Source organism: Labeo rohita, chromosome 5 (genome assembly GCF_022985175.1).
Source record: "Labeo rohita strain BAU-BD-2019 chromosome 5, IGBB_LRoh.1.0, whole genome shotgun sequence".
Classification (NCBI taxonomy): Eukaryota; Metazoa; Chordata; class Actinopteri; order Cypriniformes; family Cyprinidae; genus Labeo; species Labeo rohita.
The window spans coordinates 35561601-35583095 of NC_066873.1; the positions used below are offsets into that span (position 1 = coordinate 35561601).

At 37.0% G+C, this 21495-nt stretch overlaps 1 protein-coding gene across 2 annotated transcripts; it reads right to left on the reverse strand.

The window, feature by feature from the left end:
* Positions 1–729: 729 nt before the first annotated feature.
* Positions 730–21386, reverse strand: mvk (mevalonate kinase). 2 transcript variants are annotated; one of them, XR_007827692.1, is made up of 11 exons: positions 21081–21386; positions 19508–19655; positions 19201–19342; positions 18960–19115; positions 17942–18045; positions 17808–17853; positions 17597–17687; positions 15628–15747; positions 13734–13887; positions 9915–11006; positions 730–776 (listed from the first exon to the last, which is right to left on the reverse strand). XR_007827692.1 is itself a non-coding variant. In XM_051108733.1 (10 exons), the coding sequence occupies exons 1-10, from the start codon at positions 21156–21158 to the stop codon at positions 10855–10857; spliced, it is 1191 nt and encodes a 396-aa protein (XP_050964690.1). In that variant the 5' UTR covers positions 21159–21386; the 3' UTR covers positions 9537–10854. The 2 variants fall into 2 exon arrangements, 1 of the variants encoding a protein (XP_050964690.1); XM_051108733.1 differs by lacking the exon at positions 730–776 and having other exon boundaries at positions 9537–11006.
* Positions 21387–21495: the final 109 nt, after the last annotated feature.

Genomic DNA, 21495 nt, shown 5'->3' on the forward strand with positions numbered 1-21495 from the left:
TAAAAGTGAATTTTGCATCCGATGACACCTTTAAACTTTGGGTGAACTATTCCTTTAAGGCCAAAACATACACAATGCAAGCATGTGAATGTAGATGCTTCTAGCTATGCAAGTACTAATACTAAGTACTAATTAATCCTTAAATGTTTTCCTCAAAAAACAATTTCTTTATGACTGAGGAAAAAAAAAAATGAACAAGGGGGTGAGTACATTATATGTGAATCTTTGTTTTGGAAGTGGACTTCTCCTTTAAGAGCCTGTATAGGTTCCAGTTCCTGTAAGCTCACTGCACGTCATTCTTATTGTGACACTTTATGTTTAAGAAACGCACTCAAATCCACTTGAAAGCTCCATGGAACATTTTTTCTCATTACAGAATATCACTGTCATGTCACAGCACCTTTCCTCCTGACAGCAATTGAAGTCCAAGGTGACTCGAAGCATTTAACACCTCAAGCATTAATATAGATGAACGCACCCAACGGCGAGCAGGTCAAACGGCTGCCGGGGAGACGAAGGCGGTACAGCTCACCTGGGAGGCCAGGTTACAGCTTCGTTTTCCCGCTCATTAGACCATACCCGCACCTTCTGTTTCATGCCGATCCGTGCCGGGCGCAGGGGGGCAGGGAGAGGTCAGTCCGCTTAAGCATTTGACGGTGAAACGGGCCCCGCGTATATGCAGATGACGGTGCTTCCTGATGACTAATGTGTGCTGATTGCTCAACAGCACTAGAACTCTGGGAAACGGCGCAGGACACGACGAGCTCTGCAGATGCCTGGATGCTCAACAAGTGAGTAATCAAGAGAAAAGAGGACAAGAAATTAGAGACATTCCTCTACTGATGATGTGCACGGAGGCAGAAATCAGGAGCTGAAAGAGAGCGAGCGAGAGAGGGACCTAAATTACCTGTAACTAGCATCTCGAACGCAAGCCAATGCAAAACCTAAAGTCTCCACGTCCTTATGAGCGTTTTTCCCTCTTAAAATATATCTGTAAAATGATTGCTAATCTATGCAAAGAAGCAATCAGCGGCTCATGCATAATGCATGAGCACGAGAGACCAATTTTAAAACGCTTTCAGATTATTAGATATTATCAGGAATTCAGCAGATGAAATCTGAACACTCCTACCTGCGCGGCTCTAATTACAGCAGCCGAGTGGGCAGACAGGAAGGCGAAGCGCCGGCACGGTGAGGGCCCACCGCAGGTCATTTGCACACATAATTTAAAGCCAAGGTGACCGCAGGACAAATCCCAGCTCCAGGTCCGAGTCATAATAGATGGAGAATGAAACCAGTAAATTAGCATGTATATCTCTATGAGCGAAACTGATAGCTGGAGATGAAATGGTTCAATCACTCTAAGCATCACGGATGATTTTTCATACACCAAGATGGTATAGCTTCAATTTTAATTTATTCAAATGCAGATCAAATCGGATGATCTGCGTGAGATGGGATTGAACTCGGCACGGATGCCGACTGCTTGTTTCAATTTTTATTTAAATGCGCCCGAAATCAGAGCGGGATGTTATATTCTCCATTAAGCGCTCAAGCAATTGCATTTGCATTGGATTAAATTACGCTTATCTCTGCGGACAGAGGATGCCGTCTTATCAAATGAACATCTGCATTTTAAAAGGACAGAAAGAATGGAGCTGAATGTCGGATGACGGGATTAAACACTAATTAATTTCCGACACGCGGCCGTGTCCGGTCCATCCACAAAGGCTTTAGACACCTGAAAATTTACCGTGCAATCAGCTGTCATTCACAGTGAAGTTATGAAAGCTCAGGAAATTCAGTTTGACATTGCAATGAGTAGGAGTTATTTTGTGTATTAGGCCAATGTGGATAAAAGCAGGACTCAAGCTCTGTTCCAAAACCTTTTTCAAAGCATTTTAAGACATCACAGGCAGGCCACGAACACAAAGGCTCAAAAGGTAGGCAAATTAATTACGCTGCCTATTAAAATACCTTGCATTGGACAAACTGTCGATGTATGGAGAAAGCAATTCTAGAATGCATTAAGCTCAGAGAAAAAATTTAATTCAAGAAGGCATATGAAACATTCATTCAATACTTGGACTAACTAATTAAATTCTTAAAATGTAATAGATAAAAAAAACAAAATTATAAAAATAGTTTGGGGCAATTGCAAATGTGTTATTTTATGAAATCTTTGTGTGTGCTATGTACTTTTACTTTAATAGGAGTAATAGCACTAACAGCATGTTAATGGAGAACTCTATAGGAATCAATTATAAGGAGCACTTGGTTTCAAATGTATATTATCCACAAACCAAACTGCCAGCTACAAGGCAAATCACAGCATTACAAACTAAATTAAAGCTGCAAGCAGCGTTAAAAGGTGGAAAACAGTGAACGGTGAGCAATATGCATTTAAAGTGGTAAATATATATGCCAAACTTCCTGCTGCTAGCAAGTGGTGCTATGACTATACCAGAATATTGGCAGATGTCTTCAAGTCAGGATTGACCAGATTGGTGCAGATTGAAGTTAGTGTAAAACAGGACATATCCTTTTGCCAACAAGTGGCGCTATTATTATAACTGAATTGGCCTTTAGATGTCTTCAGGCCAGGACTCTTACCAAACATGTGGAGTTTGAATTAGTGTAAAAGAAGTCATTTCCTGTTGCCAGCAGGCGGCGCTATGATTATAACAGATATGCTCAGGCCAGGACTCTTATCGAACGGGTGAAGTTTGGGGCAGATTAGACATTGTATGGCTGAGTTATAACAACTTCTAACAATTTAACGTCGCAAAGGCTTTTAGAGTAGACTGGCCAACTATATTATTGATGTCATTAAATCTCTATGGGGAGTGCATTACAGTATAAAACATGCCACTTCCTGTTGCCAGCAGGTGGCACTATGACTATAACTGAATATGGGCATGTGAACTTTGGTGCAGATCGGACATATGTCTAAATTATAACTTCCTGTTTAATAGTTAAACATCTTAGTTTGACAGGCGCCATGGAACAAAACGCCACACTTCAATGAAAACTCAAGATTTTGGCAATTTAATGTTACAAAGGGCTTTAGATTACACTGACCACATCTGAAACCCATATGAGATGTAAATTTTCACCACTTTTGGTGTGATTCATGTTGGAGAAGAGGAAACCGAGCAAATCCAAGCTTAAGCTATTGTCAAAAATCAGTTAAACTCAATTAACATTGTTGCCTTGCTATTGCGTTCTAAATCAGTCACATATAAATTTCCATTTCATATAAAGTATCCATTTCATGCCTATATAAGGCAGCTCCAGTTTTTTGGAACACAGCTTTAGACAGCAACAAAATATCTTTATGTTCTGTGAAATGTTCTTTACTCTGTTTGTGTGTGAGTGTGTTTAAAGCAGGTAAAGGTGCCCTTCCCCGACACCCTCCACTCTGAACTGCTTCGATTTGCTCTGAGAGATTTTCTGAGGAGACTCTGACAGGCTTCATGCTCTGAGCGTTATCCAAGCAGAGATGAACACTGCTACAAAAATCAATGAAGCTCTTCAAAACCTACAGTACAACAAAAGCATTACTCTGCAATTAGATCTGTAGGCTTGAGCACCCAAACACTACACTTAGTACAGTTCAGATATTTTATATTGCAAAATCAATATGGTATATATACAGTAGCACTTGCATAAAGAATGTTATGCAATATCTCTGCTATAAACCCTTAGCAAGAAAAAAAGACTGGCGGTGGGAGTATCAGATGGAAAAATCATGGTACTCTGATATATGGGTAGTATCATGGTATTCTTGAAGTACAATGACTATTAAACAATAAACATAATATACATCTCTATGAAATTTGTATGAAAAGCATTAACCAGTCTCCAAATTAATATGAGGTCACAGAAGTTGCAGGCGTAATTATAAAAGAATGATCAGAAACAACCCGTAAATTATGGCATACTGTTTAATTACTCTTTTATATTCATACACTATGGTATTTACATGGTACTACAAAGAATACCATGACATTATTATGATATTAAGATGGAACGTTTTTGTTTGTGAAAAAAGAACTTTAATTACAAGTGCTATTAACATACTACACAGAATCATTTATCATTGAACAGATATGCTTTCACTGAGACTGTGAATAACAATGATATTGGATCAAATGTGATCATTAATCAAGACAGGGCCTTAAGTGAATTCATCAACCTGAAGTGTCTATAAGATGCTGCAGTCTTGTGTTCTCACTGATTCATCCCACCTATTTAAGCGCTCACACAAGGACTTCTTTTCTCTCCCCTACACACACACACACACACACGCTTCAGCCTCTCGACATGTGCAGGTCTGTGCCAGATTCTTCTGCAGCCGACAGCCTTAATGGGGTCAGCTGACCTCTGCTCTCACTTCTCACCAGGGCCAGGCAGAAGGGGAATGCCTTTCTTCACTCTGAAAGACACACAAACTCCCACACATACTCTCATTTTACACCACCTTGACCCTGACCCTTGCAGCATCTTCTCAAGAGGAGCAGAGAAAAGAGCCCTGCTCAGCTGCAGAGCCACAAGCTCTTGAAGGAAGGTGAGAGGTCATTGGTGGGCAAGAGGAAAGCCTTCTCGTGAATTGGAATTGCACCAGGCTTTACCCATGAAATATCACCACAGTCTCGATTTTTGCTAAAGTGGCTAGGGTTAAAATCAATAAGTCTAATGAACTAGAGAGGAGAGGAGAGAAAAAGGAAAGGAAAGAGGAAGATGGCAGGAAATGTGAAATGGAAAGGAAAGGGGAAATTACAGAATAGGGGAAAGGAAAGGAAAGGAAAGGAAAGGAAAGGAAAGGAAAGGAAAGGAAAGGAAAGGAAAGGAAAGGAAAGGAAAGGAAAGAGGAGAAGGACAGAAATAGTAAATCACAGAAAAAAAAGGAAATAGGAAAGATGAAAAGGAAGAAAGTAGTAATCGACAGTAAGAAAGGAAAGGAAAAGAAAGAAAAGGAAAGGAAAGGGGAAAAGAAAGGAAGTAGTAAATGACAGTGGGAAAGATAGAAAGAAAGAAAGAAAGAAAGAAAGAAAGAAAGAAAGAAAGAAAGAAAGAAAGAAAGAAAGAAAAAGAAAGAAAAAGAAAGAAAGTAGTAAAAGGAAAGGAAAGAAAAGAGGAAATAGGATAGATGAAAAGGAAGGACGTAGTAAATGACAGAAGGAAAGGAAAGGAAAGAAAAGAAAAGGAAAAAGAAGGAAATAGTAAATGACAGTAGGAAAGGAAAGGAAAGGAAAGGAAAGGAAAGGAAAGGAAAGGAAAGGAAAGGAAGACAAAATATAAAAAGGAAAGGAGGAAACAATAGGGCAGGAAAAAGAAGAGGGGAAAAAGAAATGAAAGAGGAAAGAGAAAGGATCAAGGAAGAAAAACTGGAAAAGAGCGGGGAAGGAGAGGAGAGAGAAAGAAAGAAAATGCTAAAACATGAAATGAAAAGAAAAGGGCAGGAAATAACAGGACAGGAAAAAGAAGATTATGAAAAATAAAAAGGAAAATGAAATAGAAATAGAAATAGAAAGGACAGGAGAATTTACAGAATGGGAAAAGGGAAATATTCTGAACAAAAAGGGAAAAGACAGAAGGGGGGAGAGGGGAGAAAAAGACAAAATATGAAAGAGAAAAAGGGAAATAGCAGGAAAGAGGAAACGATAAAGGAAATGGAAAAGATGAAAAGGGAAAAAAATGAAAGGAAAGAGGGAAAGAAAAGTAAAAAAGACAAAACAAAAAAGGAAAAAAGGACAGGACAGGGGAAAAAAAGAAAAAGGAAACAAAAATAGAATAATAAAGGGAAAGAGGAAAAATAGTAGAAAATAGGAAATGGAAAAGAAAGTTAAGATGCCAATGACAGGACAGACGATAGTGGAAAAGAAGGAAATTAAAGGAAAGAGGATACTTTAAAGGAAAGAGGATACTTTACTCTCCCTTTAAAAATGGTATCAAAGGCAAAGCATGCTGAGAAGATTCAGAAATACTGACATTCACAGAACTGGTCAGTCGCTGATGTTTATCCGTGCGACTCTCACAGAAAGGACATGCTGCCAGCGTGCTCTTCTGCTATGATCTGTTTACAAGAGTGTCACACAGACAAACGCAGAGTTCATATCTATCATGCACAGTGTCACATCCCTGCAGAGAATGAGTCACAACAGCAGCACACAATGCTCACATGCCCAGAGAAAAGAGGAATAAAAACACATCATGTCCTCACATTTACTCATTACTTGAACTGTCACTCTTGAACTTTGGTTAAACGAACACATGGGGGAGGACGGGAATCATTTCGGTTGGCATTTCGTTATGCAACACAACATGCAACAGACAAACAGAATACAGAGGAGGGGGAAGGCCTGAATACTTTTTATTATATTTCAATAGCTCTGCCGTTTCCCTCCATCCTTGACCCCTTTTCTCGGCTGCCTCTGTTATCTGAAATAATGTCAGACCATCCTTAGAATCTATTCATCAGTGCAGAAAGAAGCTGCCGCTGACATTGATAAAAAATACCATCTGTGCCTCGCAGGGAGGAGAGACAGAGAGGTACGGCTCGCCCCCTCCTCCTCCTCATTCCTCTTCATCAATGCAATTTAAATTGAAGAGCTCAGTGGTAATTAAATTCAAGCTGGGGTTACGGCGGGGGCCGAAGACACGGCTTCGACACAACAGAGAATGCGCAGAGAGGACGCCACACAGAGGGTCAAGGTTCACCAAAGGCAGCCTCGGCCAGCCAGTTCCCATTCATTCATACAACCTGTCTGCCTATGCCGCACAAAAGCCTTCTGACATTTAAAGAAATGAATAAAAACAACAGAGAGAGGGAACGAAAGAAGAAGAAAAATCAATTATTCCAGATTTTTTCCCTCTCCACAAACTGACCTTTTCTCTCTAACATCCTCTGCCAGTTGTTTGTTGGACAGACTTCAAAACTGCCAATAGTGTTTAACTCATAGCCGGCCATATCGGCAGCTCTCGTGTTCGAGAAGGGGATGAAAGAAAAGAGGAAAAGTCGATAACGATTTGGGGGATCTATTTTTGTGAAATTGTTTGTCAGCACAAACACGAGGCGCATGACTAGCGGCAGGTCAGGGGGATTTCGGTGGCGGGGGCCGGTCCTGGGCCCCCCTCTTCTGGTTAAAGCCAGCTTTACTCATTCATCTGTTCTCCCTCGAACGGCCGATGCCGCCCTCTCCTCCCTCCGCTAATCCGGTTACCGCATTCACAGGCAGTACCCTCTCTCTTTTCATTACAGCAGATCAGAGATTGAAAAGCGATTCCTCAATCTGTCTGAGGATGAGATCCAAATTGGATCGGGCTAAAGTGAATGTGGCAGAGAGTGGAAAATGGGAAGGGAAGATGATGCGACTCATTTTTACCCTTTAGAGCTGATGGCATCAGAAAAAGCAATATTCATAGTGTGTATGTATAGGTAGGTGGCCCGTTTGTGGGAAATGCCACACGCTTGATTGACAAGAGGACAACGGCGCACTTCTGGGGGCTGAGGTCACTTCCTCAGAGTACGGCGATTGTTCCCTCGAGTCAGACTCTTAAACGTCAATGTATGCCAGCGGAGATCTCCTATACGGGCCATTCAACAGAATGGGCACAAACTGCTGTGCCACAAACAAAAAACACATTTAAAAAGCATAAGTATCCAAATCTTAGATGTTTATTAAGATACTTCTATTACTGAAACACACAAGATTAACATGTGGCTGTCCCGAACCCTAACCCCTAAATTTCAGTTTAAGAAAATGATATTGAAAAATTTTTTGTATTTTTTTTTCATTTGTATTTTTAAAAATCTTTTAGATTTTTTTTTTTTAGTGAAGCTCAATAAAAATATTTTATATTCTCTTTGTAAATTCTGAAACTTTATGTAAAAAAAAAGAAAAAAAAAAAAGAAAAAAAAGAAAAAGTGCCCCGCTTTTTTTATGTCACTTTTTTTTACTCTGTTGGCAGAGACCGATTGTAACTAAACCCATAAATTTATGATCTGGAAATACTCCTGCGTCCCCCTCTCTCATAGCCTCAAGGTCTGAGTAGATAGACCCATCATTTTGAGGTAAATGCGTTCAAAAATCTGTGTGTACCCTTAAGCAATGTCACTACAGAACACCTTTTTTCTGCAATTAAGCACTTTTTTGGAAGTTATTTCATAACATTTATTATTTATATGTATACCACTGTTCAAAACTGTGCTAGTTAACCATGTGCTGATTAGCATCTTTGAGCTAGGTTCAAAAGTATCTAAAATTGTCACTACCGAAACATTTGGTGGAGTTTCGGTAGTGACATCTTTGTTTTCTGGGTGCTATCCCCTAGAATTGTCACTACCGAGACAGTCACGACCAAAATGGTCACTGCCAAAACATGTCATCATTGTTTCAGTAGTGACAAACGGGAACACATAATCCTCATATTTGGGAGAAATAAACAAAATTTTACTACAGTTATGCAATTTTTTGTATTTTAGTATGTTTTAGTAGTGTTTTAGGATTTGAGTTAAAATTCTGTAATGTGATGTGGTTGCTACCAATGCATTACTGTCACTACAGAAACAAGGGATGTTTTTAAAAAAATAAAATTATCAGCTAAAATGCTATGATAGTTTTTGGTTCAGTGTATATTCAAACTAATGAATTCTTAACTTCGAAACCAGTATGATCCACTTTTTTTCAAAATTCAACAAATCTCATAAATTGCACTTAAAAATACTGTTATAAATTGAATTGTTATGGATTTTGTTAAAATAACAAAATTATTTAATCATCTTAATGTTTTTGAAGAATGTCTCTTATGCTCCTTAAGGCTGCATTAATTTACTCAAAAAATACATAAAAACAGTAGGTATTGTGAAGTATTATTACAATTTAAGTTTTTGCAGCAGCTTCTGTGATCCTTTAGAAATTATTCTAATATGCTGATTTGGTGCTAAAAACATGTTTTTTTATTATCAGTGTTGAAAACAGCTGTGTAATATTTTTGATCATTTTTTTCAGAATTCTTTCATGAATGGAAAGTTCGAACGAACAGCATTTATTTCAAAATTGAATTTTTTTTAATAATAATGTAAAAGTCACTTTTAAGCATTTTAATATGTCCTTGCTGAATAAAAAATATTAATTAAACAAATATGAATCATTGCCTGAAAATCTTACGGCCCCCAAACTTTTGACAGTAATGAATAAGCAAAATACAGCAAAACCATAAAACTAAGATGTCTCCTGAACACTTATTCAATGTTTACATTATAATTAAAAGTCACGTTCAAGTTATTGAATGGATAGTTCAATCTAAAATCTGTGCTGCAGCCTTGAATTAAACTGCTGGTTTCGTTTGGCCAGAGGAGAACTGGCCCCTCCGACTGAGTCTGGTTTTTCCGAAGGTTTTTTTCTCCATTTCTGTCACCGATGGAGTTTTGGTTCCTTGCAGTTGTCACCTCTGGCTTGCTTAGTTGGGGACACTTATTTTCCAGTGATATCGTCAATTTGATTGCACAAATACTATTTGAACTGAACTGAGCTGGATGATGACATCACTTAATCAACTGACTTTCACCGAAAATTGAGTGTTTACTGTTGTTCTTTTGCATTATTACACACTATTTTCCCTATTTAACACTGTAAAGCTGCTTTGACAACCTGTATTGATAAAAGCACCATATAAATAAAGTTCGCTTGACTTGACTTGAATTAAAACGTCTTAAGAGTGTTGCACAAATGCACAAAACATAAATAGCCTAAAACAATTCAAATGTGCTAAAAATACAAAGTAAAGCAAAATAAGACTTGCCAGGAAAACAGGTCTGCACATTATGTTCCTTCACTTCTGAACTGATGGCTATGTGCCTGGATTAAGCAAACTGACAGCTTCACATTTGCAAAACCAGCAACACTCACTTTTAAAGGTGTCTCTGACCTCTCTAGGTCTTCTCAAAGTTGACTTGTTCAAGCGTAAGAGGCTCTGTCCTTCTGCCGGCCTTCAGTTTACAGGAACACATTCATCTCAGAGCAAATCCATTTCCTATTCTCTAGCTCCAGGTCTTGTGAGCTGAAGATAGCCCTCTTTATCTGCTCCTCACAAAACACCACTAAAATTACACCCCTCTCCTGGGACTGTGGGGAAATGTGCTCCGCTCTAAGTGCAGAGCGTTTATTTCATCACCGCGCTTCGCAGATCAACTCGGACTGCGTCTGGTCGACAGCCAAATGCGTCCTCGCATCCCTTCCTTGGCTTCGGAACCATTCCGGTGCAAAACATTCTGACAAAGTGCAAAGAACTGAAAAGTAATTACTTTGGGTTTAGTGACAATAATACAACGGCTGTACTCAGCCCAAAATGCCCCAAGCTGTGCTAGTTCTGGTCGGAAATGTGATCCGTGTTGAGAAACATTTTGGCAAATGAGATGACTGTACAACATTTGCTGGGAATACACAAGACAGGCCGGGAAATAATAATCTTGTGCGTGACAGCTTTTCATGAAAAAGGCTGAAATTTATTCAGTGTTAGTTTTAAATTAGCTAGTATTCATTTTTAATTAAATAGACTATTATTTGCATTCCATACATACTGTCTGAAATTGACAGTATTAAATCTGTCTTACACTTTGCTGCCATCTAGTGGCACATGAAACTATATAATACATAAGCACTCTGAATGTAATAATACAAACACTTCTTTAAAAAAAATATTAGCAGATAAAGTTATGTTTCATTTTCCAAAATAATTTCAGTATGATTATGAATTACATTTGTCGATCCAGGATCCAGAGTAACAGCAGCAATGAGTATCCGTGCTAACGGTAACGATGCATAGAGTACAGTGTGCTTTCTTTATGTCTCAGTAGCTGTTGAGGATCTTCAGTATGTCGTGACTGAGTGCAGCTGAAGAGTGTTGCTGGATGCCAGGAGCTCCAATACTGGTTTCCCAGCAGTCAAAGCCACAGGCCTTCAGCTCCTCAACGGTGCTTTGAATCACCGAAGTATCTGTTTCTGCAAACAGAAAGGACAAAAACGTCCCCATCAGCACCAAGGCCTACAAAAAATTATGTTCAATGAAATGGGAGCTCCATGGAGTTAAAGCTGAATTGTGTAAATGTGTCATTTCTGCATCACAAATCAAATTGCGAAATGTTTTTAATATGCGATGTTATATAATATTTGAAAAGGGTTTTTACTTTTTTTTTTTTTAAATACATAAAATTCATTTTACTTTTAATACTTTTAAATTGACCCAAGAAGACAGTAAAGACATTTATATGTGGATCATAGTTCCCTCAAAAATATTAACTACTAAACTACTAAATATTAGCAACTTTTTTCAGCACTGACAATAAGAAATATTTCTTGAGCAATGAATCAGCATATTAGAATGATTTCTGAAAGATCATGTGACCTTTTAAAATGTATTAAAATAAAAAACAGTTATTTTAAATTGCAATGTTATTTCACAATATTACTGCTCTTACTGTATTTCTGATCAAATAAATCAACACTGATGATAAGAAATATTTTATGCAACAAATCAACAAATTAGAATGATTTTTTAAAGATCATGTGACACTGATGATGTAATGGAGGATGTAATGAAAGCTAAAAATTAAATACTAAATTAAAATTTAAAAAATTAATATTATTGTATTAAAATAGAAAACAGTCATTTAAAATTCTAATATTATTTCACATTATTACTGTTATTTTTTATTTTTTATCAAATAAATATATTAGTAAAAATACATTTACTATATTATATTATATTATATTATATTATATTATATTATATTATATTATATTATATTATATGTGACCCTGGACCACAAAACCAGTCTTAGGTATGGGTATATTTTTAGCAATAGAAAACAATACATTGTATGGGTCAAAATTATCGATTTTTTGAAGATATTTAAATAAAATATATCAAAACGTAATTTTTGATTAGTAATATGCATTGCTAAGAACTTCATTTGGACAACTTTAAAGGCCATTTTCTCAATATTCAGATTATTTTGCACCCTCAGATTCAAGATTTTCCAATAGTTTTATATCAGCCAAATATTTTCCTATCCTAACAAACAATACATTAATGAAAAGCTTATTAATTCAGCTTTGTATAAATCTCGAATATATAAATCTCAATTTAAAAAAAGAAAATTGATGCTTATGACTGGTTTTGTGGTCCAGGGTCACATATTATTATATTATATTATATTATATTATATTATATTATATTACATACTGTTTGGAAGTTTATTTGCAGAAGTGTATTTATTTGATCAGAAATACAGCAAGAACAGTAATATTGTGAAATAATATTACAATTTTAAATAACTGTTTTCTATTTTAATATTTTAAAATGTCATTTTAATTTTTTTAATTTTTAGCTGCCATTACTCCAGTCATCAGTATCTTTCAGAAATCTTTTTAATATGCTGTTTCATTGCTCAAGAAATATTTCTTATTATCAGTGCTGAAAAAAGTTGCGATGCCTAATATTTTTGTGGAAAGTCTTTACTGTCTCCTTGGGTCAATTTAAAAGTATTAAAAGCATGATATTATGGATTGGATTTGCATTTGTATCACTTGAATAAACAGAATAACTTATCAGAAGCATGTGAAAATTTGTTCAGAAAACAAATTAGGGAACAAACTTGGTTTAGATAAAAATCTAATGTAATTTATTTGTACCTCATGTCTCAACATAATTTTCATAATTTACATTGTTCCATCTGAAACACAACTTGTTCACATTTGTGTGTGTCAGGATGGTTATATGCAGGTGGTCTGACAATCTGCCAAACCCTCAAACGTGAAACCCAAAAATCAGTGTGTGTTTGTGTGTGTTTGCATCACCAGGTGGCTGATAATGTTCCTCTAGAGTTTTAGAAGATGAAACTAGGTGTGATTTTATGTGCAAAATACAAAAACAGACCACTTGCCGTGAAGAGTGGAAGAAGAATCCAATGTGTTTTTTGAAAGGTAAGAATACAGTTTTGGTTTAAATAATGCTGAGGCAGCAAACTACCTCATTTACAAAAGCAACAGGACATATGACAGCTAAACAAGACCGATCCTGTTTGCGAATCAAATGAGCAAGAGGACTTTACCTCAAAAATCTTAATTAACAAGGCATACCTAGAAATGACAATTTCACATACTCAAGTTGTTAGGCTAACAACATCATAAACATTGCCCAGCATCTTCCAGCATTGTGTCTCCTCTTTATTGGAGTCTGTTTTTGAGGTTTCTAAGATCCTGATTAAAATTCAATGCGTTAGTGGCTTCGGGCATAAACAAAGAGTGTGGCCCAGTCTGACAGCTGCTGTGTCAAGTTGTTAGCTTTGTCAGACAAGAGTGACAAGCGAGATTCACCTCACGAATCACGCTAAACAGTCACGCAGTCTGCAGGGTGCCACCCTCACCGAGACTTTTCAAACAATACACAGCAATCAGAATGATTAACCACAGGTAGCATATCCAAAATATACACAGTAGGGTTCCATGAAGACATTTCATGCAAAAACAACGATTGGTACAATTATAATAAACTAGGAGTCAGAATTGATCGAAGGTTATCTATTTGTGCACACAAATGCATCACAAAGCCCTATTAACTCTAGAATCAAGGCAGTGATTTTTGCATGGCAAAGTACCATTTGTATTTTCTTGATAAATACATTGAAAAGAAAACTTTTACTGTTATTCTGGTGTGTGTACTGGTACCTGGTCGTAGGAGAGTGATTCCACAGCCGCCTCCTCCTGCCCCTGTTAGCTTGCTGTGCAGCCCTTTGGCCAGAGTGACCCTACAAAGTGTGTCCAGAGATGAGTGACCCACACCCATCACGTTCAAATGGTGCTGGTTGATATCAATCAGCTCCTGATGACAAATGGCACATAGAGAAATGTCTTAAAAAGATCAATATAATCAATCCATCCATCCATCAGGGCTTTCTTGGAATAAAAATATTGATTTGGTTGTTTTTTTTGGTCTTTTGGCACTTTTTATTTAAATGAAAGTCAAGGAAGGACAGAAAATTATTGACGGAAGGACAGGATGAGAATTCAAACTTGCATTGCCCTTGTGCCCACCACAAATCAAAGAGGAATTTGCAAACTGCCATGTTTCCGATAACAGAATAGTATCTTTGCTCTTGTGTAATGTAAACTGATACAGTTTGTTCACTACACAATATTGTGTGTTTGTTGCAAATGTGATAGAAATGAGTCAGATTGTACGGTATGACCCACTAACATCTTGGCTTAATGCAAAAGCACACTGTGCAACATCATCTGTCATTCATAATATATGTATAATATAAAATTAATAAAAATTGGGGGATTTTTAATATATATTAGTACTTTTATTTAGAAAGGATGCATTAAATTGATCAACGGTGACAGTCACGACTTTTTTACATTGTTACAAAAAATATTTATTTCAGATAAATGCTGTTCTTTTGAATGCTCTTCATCAAAGAATACAGAAAAAAATGTATCAGGGCTTCTACAAAAATATTAAGCAGCACAACGATTTTCAAGATTAATGATAATGAGAAGTGTTTCTTGAGCAGCAAATCAGTATATTATAATGATTTCTGAAGAATCATGTGACTGAAGACTGGAGTAATGGCTGCTGAAAATTCAACTTTATCATCACAGGAATAAATTACATTTTAACATATCTTAAAATAGAAAACAGTTATTTTAAATTAAAATACTATTTCACAAAATTACTGTTTATACTGTATTTTTAACCAAATAAATGTAGCTTTGGTGAGCATAAGAAAATCATACCAACCCCAAACTTTTTAACAGTATTAAAATTGCAAGTGCTGATTTTTTCTCTATCAAGACAGAAATTTTTACCATCCTAAAAAATTGGTCTTAGACCAGTGTTTCTCAACCCTGGCCCTGGGCACCCCCCAACACTACACATTTTGTATGGCTCCCTTATCTGACACACCCATTTCAGGTCCTGGAGTTTCTTCTAATGAGCTCAAGTCAGCAGCCATATCACCCTGCAGCCCAAGACTAGCTGCCCACTGAAGCTAAGCAGGATTGAGCCTGGTCAGTACCTGGATGGGAGACCTCCTGGGAAAACTAGGTTGCTGCTGGAAGAGGTGTTAGTGAGGCCAACAGGGGGTGCTCACCCTGTGGTCTGTGTGGGCCCTAATGCCCCAGTGTAGTGATGGGGACACTATACTGTCAAAAGAGCACTGTCATTCGGATGAGACGTTAAACTGAGGTCCTGACTCTCTGTGGTTATTAAAAATCCCAGGATGTCCTTCGAAAAGAGTAGGGGTGTAACCCTGGCATCCTGGCCAAATTTGCCCATTGGCCTCTGAACATCATGGCCTGCTAATCATCCCCATATTCTGATTCTGATTGGCTTCATCAATCTGTCTCCTCTCCAGAATCAGGTGTGTTTGATTAGGGAGACACACAAAATGTGCAGTGTTGGGGGGCACCCAGGACCAGAGTTGAGAAACACTGCCTTACACTGAAAATTGTGGCAAAAAATTAAAACAAATGTCTGGCACAAATAATATACATCTATTGATAAATACACATTGAAGTTTCCACTTTCATTATGAAGGAAAAGCTATTAGATAGCTACCTCCAGTATGTCGTAGTGCTCGGCCGAAGGTCCTTGTGCAGCCATCTCTGTGAGAGTCTGTTCACAGGTGCAGGACACTGCGCTGACGGACTCTAGAACTGGCTTCATTACAGAGGGAAACTGCAAAATAACAGCACAAAGGACTGTAAGGACAGATAAGTGCTGTACAAACACAGGTGAGGGAACAACATTATTCATCGAGAAAAAATGATCAGCTTAAGTTTGTCAGATCAAAAGATAATTACAACTGTCAGCCTTAGTCCAGCAAGATATCACCATACATCTGCTACTCAAACTCTTATTTGACAATAAAAGAGTCCAATGTACTATTTCAATATTCTCTAACATCCATCCATTCATGATATGGATATTTCTCAATCATGGGGTCTAAGCTTTTGACGGATGACTATGTGATTGAGGTGATCAATGAAATCAACTGCTGCGTGGGGTTTGTGCTTAAAGGGATGGTTCACCCAAAAATGAAAATTCTGTCAGTAATTACTTACACTCATGTCATTCCAAACCCAAAAGACTTTCGTTCATCTTTGGAAAACACAAATTAAAATATTTCTTATTAAATTTGAGAGACATTCTGGCAAAAAGTGGAAACACTAATTTCCTCAATTATTTTAAAACCAATTCCAGTATACCTGAAATATGTGCCTTGGGTTTATTTTCTGTAAGTTTATCATTACCAGGTTATCAAACTAAAATGACTGACATCTGTCTAGGTATTGTAAGACGTTTGATAGCATTCTACTGGAAGAATACAAAAGGTCCATTCATTGACCATTGGCTGAAATATTTGGCACATTATATTGTACTGGAAAGAATTACCTACAGTATAAAGGGTAAACTAAAGGACTACCATCAAATTTGGGACCTGTTTATAAAGCAAATGGAAAATAAATATCAGCACAGGCAAAAAATACCTCTCACTGATTGATATGGGTATATGCATTTTTGCATGTGAAAATATATGGATATGTCTGTTTTAGCCTTTGTGTAACAACTTCTTTACCTATATAATTGAATTTTTAGATGCTTTGGGGTAGTTAAGATATATATAAAAAAAATTACCACAACACATGAATACAAAAGTATTCTCGTAGCTTCATAACATTATGGTTGAACCACTGATGTCACATGGACTATTTTAACAATGTCCTTCCTACCTTTCTGGGCCTTAAATGTGGCAGTTGCATTGCTGACTATGCATGGTCAATGATTTAATCAAAAATATCTTAATTTGTATTCTGAAGAGGAACAAAGGTCTTGCCAGTTTGGATTTGGAACGACATGAGGGTTAACTGGTTTGGGAGGAAAAATACAATAACAATAGTGAATTTTCGCCACCTACTGGACTGGAGTGTGAAGTACTAGTTGGCACACAAGAAATACATGGCATCCGCCATAATTTTAATGTTAAAATTGGCATTTTTTGCTGCCACTCTTGGGTGTTGTACTAAGTGTTAATTTGTAGCATGATTTACTGCCATCGTACTGAATTCAGTCACCCGGATATTCTTTAAACCAGCTCCTGTGATGTGGGAGAGTGGGAGTAATGATTTTTTTTAACCATTCCTTTAAAGCAAATTCTAAAAGAGAGTGGAAACGGTTGAGTAAAACTAAATTTTGATTCTTTATGACCGTATGCTTTGACTAATGTGTCACAAAAGTGTAAAATATGGCCTCTTGAAAGTCTGTCCTGACTCTTTTTTATGCTGATAATACCGGAATTCCACTTCACCAATCAGGATGTGCCAGCAGTGAGGCTACCTGCTGCCGTTGTCAAGGTAACGGTGCACAGGAGCGTTGGCAGAGTGTTTCATTTGGAGCTCTTATGAAAGGCACTCAGCACCGGGCCCCTGGAGTGTTCCTCCCTCACACACACACACCGGCCATTATGCTAATTGAAGGGCACAGAAATAAAAACATAGAAGGGGGGGTGAGGGGGGCCATTTACTACCTTGTTAATTTTGTCCTTCACTCCAGAAACAAGCACTTTGGTGCTACGTGGTACTTTGGTATTAGTGAGAAGGATTCTCAGAATGGGGACCCTAGAGAGGAAAATGAAACCATCAATAACTTTTTATATACTTTTCTGAGATATTGGAACAGTAACTTTACATTAATGAGAAAATATATTGTCAAAATTTTGGCAAAGCTTAAAATTTTACCAGCTTAGAGGAGTTATATTCCCAGCGTGGTATCTTAAAAAGCCACCTGTTATAGAAAGCATAAAGTGAATATAAAAAAATTCAAACAAAGCATCATAATGAATGTGCAAGATGGCACAGAATAACAGTCTTACCCCATGTGCCCACAGCATTATCCACCCCTGAAGGGTTACCGTGTATGATCTTCTCGCCCATGAACGCCCACCTGTTAATCAGCTCCATCTCCTCTTTACTCCACCTACAACACAAACAGAAGAAAGATTACTTTAATATAGCTAGCATGTAGCTTATGGCAGACTGTATATGTATGTATTATATAAAGAAAGTAATACTCCTACTTAGCAAGGATGCATTAAAGTGATGAATTAAAACATTTTAACAACATGTAATATTGAAAAAGCTTTCCATATCAAATAAACGCTGTTTTTTCTTTAGAACGTTCAACTAATCAGAGAACCTTTCCAAAAAAATATTAAGCAGCACTGCCAAATTTCAGCTTCACCATCACAAAAAAAAAATTACATTTTAAATATATTCAAATAGAAAACAGTTATTTGAAACCATAATAATATTCCACAATATTAGTGATTCTACTGTATTTTTGTTCAAAATAAAATCAACCTCGGTGAAAGAAAAAGTCACCAACTCCAAACTTTGTGTACCTTTCCCCCCCCCCTTATTTTTAGCTGCTTTTATTGAAAAGGAATATGGGAAGGGGACAGAAAAAATTATAGGGGTGTTCACCTGCAGAAGCATTGCAGCTAAATGTGATTCAGTGTGACCGGTAAAGCATTTCTAAATTTTACCCCTTTTTATCTTCACTTTCATGAAAAGGGTATTTTGAACCACACATTATCAAATCATAGAGGGATTTCTGAGAAGACAAAGGAAGAACAAAGACTTAATATCTCTGGTCCTTGGTTACATAATTTATCATCTGAATCATAAGGGGTGTTGCCATTTCAAGTGGTGTAACCTTATTGCTCACAATCTGGGCTGGCAACCAAAAGGTTACCTTGCAGGTTGCTTCAAGAGGACTCTCTCTAGAATAACTGACTGTACATCACTTTTAAAGAGTTAAAAGCAAATGAAACAATCCCTACTTACATTATCTACATAAAAGCCCCATAATCCATTGTAATGAAGTGTTACCTGGCTGACTCCTGCTGTGGTGTAAGAGGAGACGATATGGTTCCTTTGGCAGACAGCAGAGCGGCAGACAGACAAACATTATAAGCGGCACTGGAGCCTAAACCAGCTCCTGTGGGCAACTCTGACCACACAGATAATGTTATACTGGCCAGAGAGCTGAAAAAAAACAGCAGAAAATGTTCATATTCAAATGTTCAGCTTTCAAATACGTGCAGTTTTAATAAATGAATACCGTTCTTACTCTGCAAAAACTGCCAGGTACATATAGAGGAAGGCCAACACTGCCATGCTTCTTGTGTCTGTGGAATCATCTGAAATGCCTGTGAATTCACGTAGTCTCTTCAAAAGATCAGCGTCAAGCTCCTTCAGGGCACCCTGCTCTGCTGAAACAATGAAAAGTCAAAGAAACATGGGCCGACAATGCATTATTACAACTTCAATGAACAGTCCAAACAATAATGAGAATATACAGGAGTAAATACAGGCAGAATTTTCATTTTTGGATGAACTATACTTTTAATAAAAAACAAATGTCTATCTCTTTTCACCTTTACACCCAGCCAGAAGAGGCTGCAGCGCAGTTATTTCCCAGGATAGAAAAGTGTCAATATTGGGGAGGTTGATGCGCACTTCACCGGATGATGTGGACTGCAGCCGCAGGTACGTGCGCAGGTTCAAACTCACAGCCAAAGCAACCTGTTTAAGATTAATCAAGAACAAAAGAGGGATTTCAGAACACTTGATTTCTAAGCAATTAATAACAATGGCTATTAAATAAATATTCGTTTAAAACAACAAAAAAACAGTAGCTGACACTCTGAACTTCAACACAGCAACAGTACTGACACTAATTGAAACTACAGTTGAGGTCAAAAGTTTACATACACCTTGCAGATTCTGCAAAACGTTAATTATTTTACCAAAATAAGAGGGATCATACAAAATGCATGTTATTTTTTTTTATGTAGTATTGACCTGAATAAAATATTTCATATAAAAGATTTTTACATGCAGTCCACAGGTAAATAGTATAGCTGAATTTACAAAAATGATCCAATCAAAAGTTTGCATACACTTGATTCTTAATACTCTGTTGTTACCTGAATGATCCACACTGTTTTTTTTGTTTTTGTTTTTGTTTTTGGTTCTGTATGATTTTGAGATCCAAGTTTTGACACTGAGGACAACTGAGGGACTCATCTGCAACTATTACAGAAGGTTCAAATGCTCACTGATGTTTTCAGAAAGGAAACACAATGCATTAAGAGCTGGGGGGGGTAAAAACTTTTTGAATTTGAAGATCAGGGTAAATTTAACCTTTTTGTCAAAAGTTTACACCCCTGGCTTTTAATGCATTGCGTTTCCTTTTGGAGCATCAGTGAGTGTTTGAACCTTCTGTAATAGTTGCATATAATTCCCTCAGTTGTCCTCAGTGTGAAAAGATCATAGTCATAAAGTCATTGTTGGAAAGGGTTAAAAAATACACAAAAATGCTGAAAAACCAAAGAATTTGTGGGACCTGGATTTTATTTTCTAAAGAAAAACAGGCAGTTTAACTGTTCAGGATAAACAAAGGACTAATAAACAACTATCACTAAACAAAAAAAAACAAACAAACAAACAAACAAAAAAAAAGCTGTGGATCATTCAGGTAAGAACACAGTATTAAGAATCAAATGCATGTAAACTGGAACGGGTATTTTTTATAAATTCAACAATCATTTTCTCTTGTGGACTATATGTAAACGTATTTTAAGTAAAGTATGTTATTCAGGTCAATATTAAATAAAAAATAACATGCATTTTGTATGATCTCCCTTATTTTTATAAAATAATTAACATTTTGCAGTATCTGCAAGGTGTATGTAAACTTTTCTACATTATTCCCACAAGGGAATCCACTCACAGTAAATCACAGATAATATATTTGAAAAGATTTTCAGGACCATAGAACTTGTACACATGTGTAAGTTACACATTAGCGTTGCATTTCTGCAACGTTTTTCAAAATCCTAATCAAACTATGCCTCACTAAAACAATGACTTTCTAAAACATGGAGGAAAAGGGAAAACTCAATAATTACACGTCAATTTTTGGGTCTCTAATGACTAAACACCCACCTTTCCGTGCACGACAGAATGCTCACCGTGGAGAATTACTTTCCCTGGTGCTGAAACGAAGAGTTCTCTTGTTTGCATCTTGAATATTAGAGCCTATGAACTTATTGTAAAATATTTTCGAGAAAATGTAACAGTATATGCTGACAAACGTAATAAAACCTTGCTAAAATCTCATATTTTTGTTCATACGCCTTTTTTAATTCAACGCACTATTCCTGTAGCACTTTGAAAATAACTGTTTTGCTCAATAATCATGAAATCCTGATGTACAGTGTCAAACCCATCGCTTCGGCTTGTCCTCTGCCATACACGTGAACTGTTGCTGCAGCCTGGACCAATCGGAATTTATCTCTCACATCGCTCACGCTAAACCGACCTATCAGGATGAAGCTCTCATCGTCACCGATTCTCAAAA

Bases quoted from the DNA above. Each gene is read 5' to 3' on its own strand.
- mvk (XM_051108733.1), bottom strand. From the start codon at position 21,158: ATGCAAACAAGAGAACTCTTCGTTTCAGCACCAGGGAAAGTAATTCTC. The intron at 17,854-17,941 runs GTAAGACTGTTA...TTTCTATAACAG, and splicing joins TAATGCTGTGGGCACATGGG to GTGGCTTTTTAAGATACCAC. The intron at 15,748-17,596 runs GTAGTAAATGGC...GTTATTTTGCAG, and splicing joins TGAAGGACAAAATTAACAAG to TTTCCCTCTGTAATGAAGCC.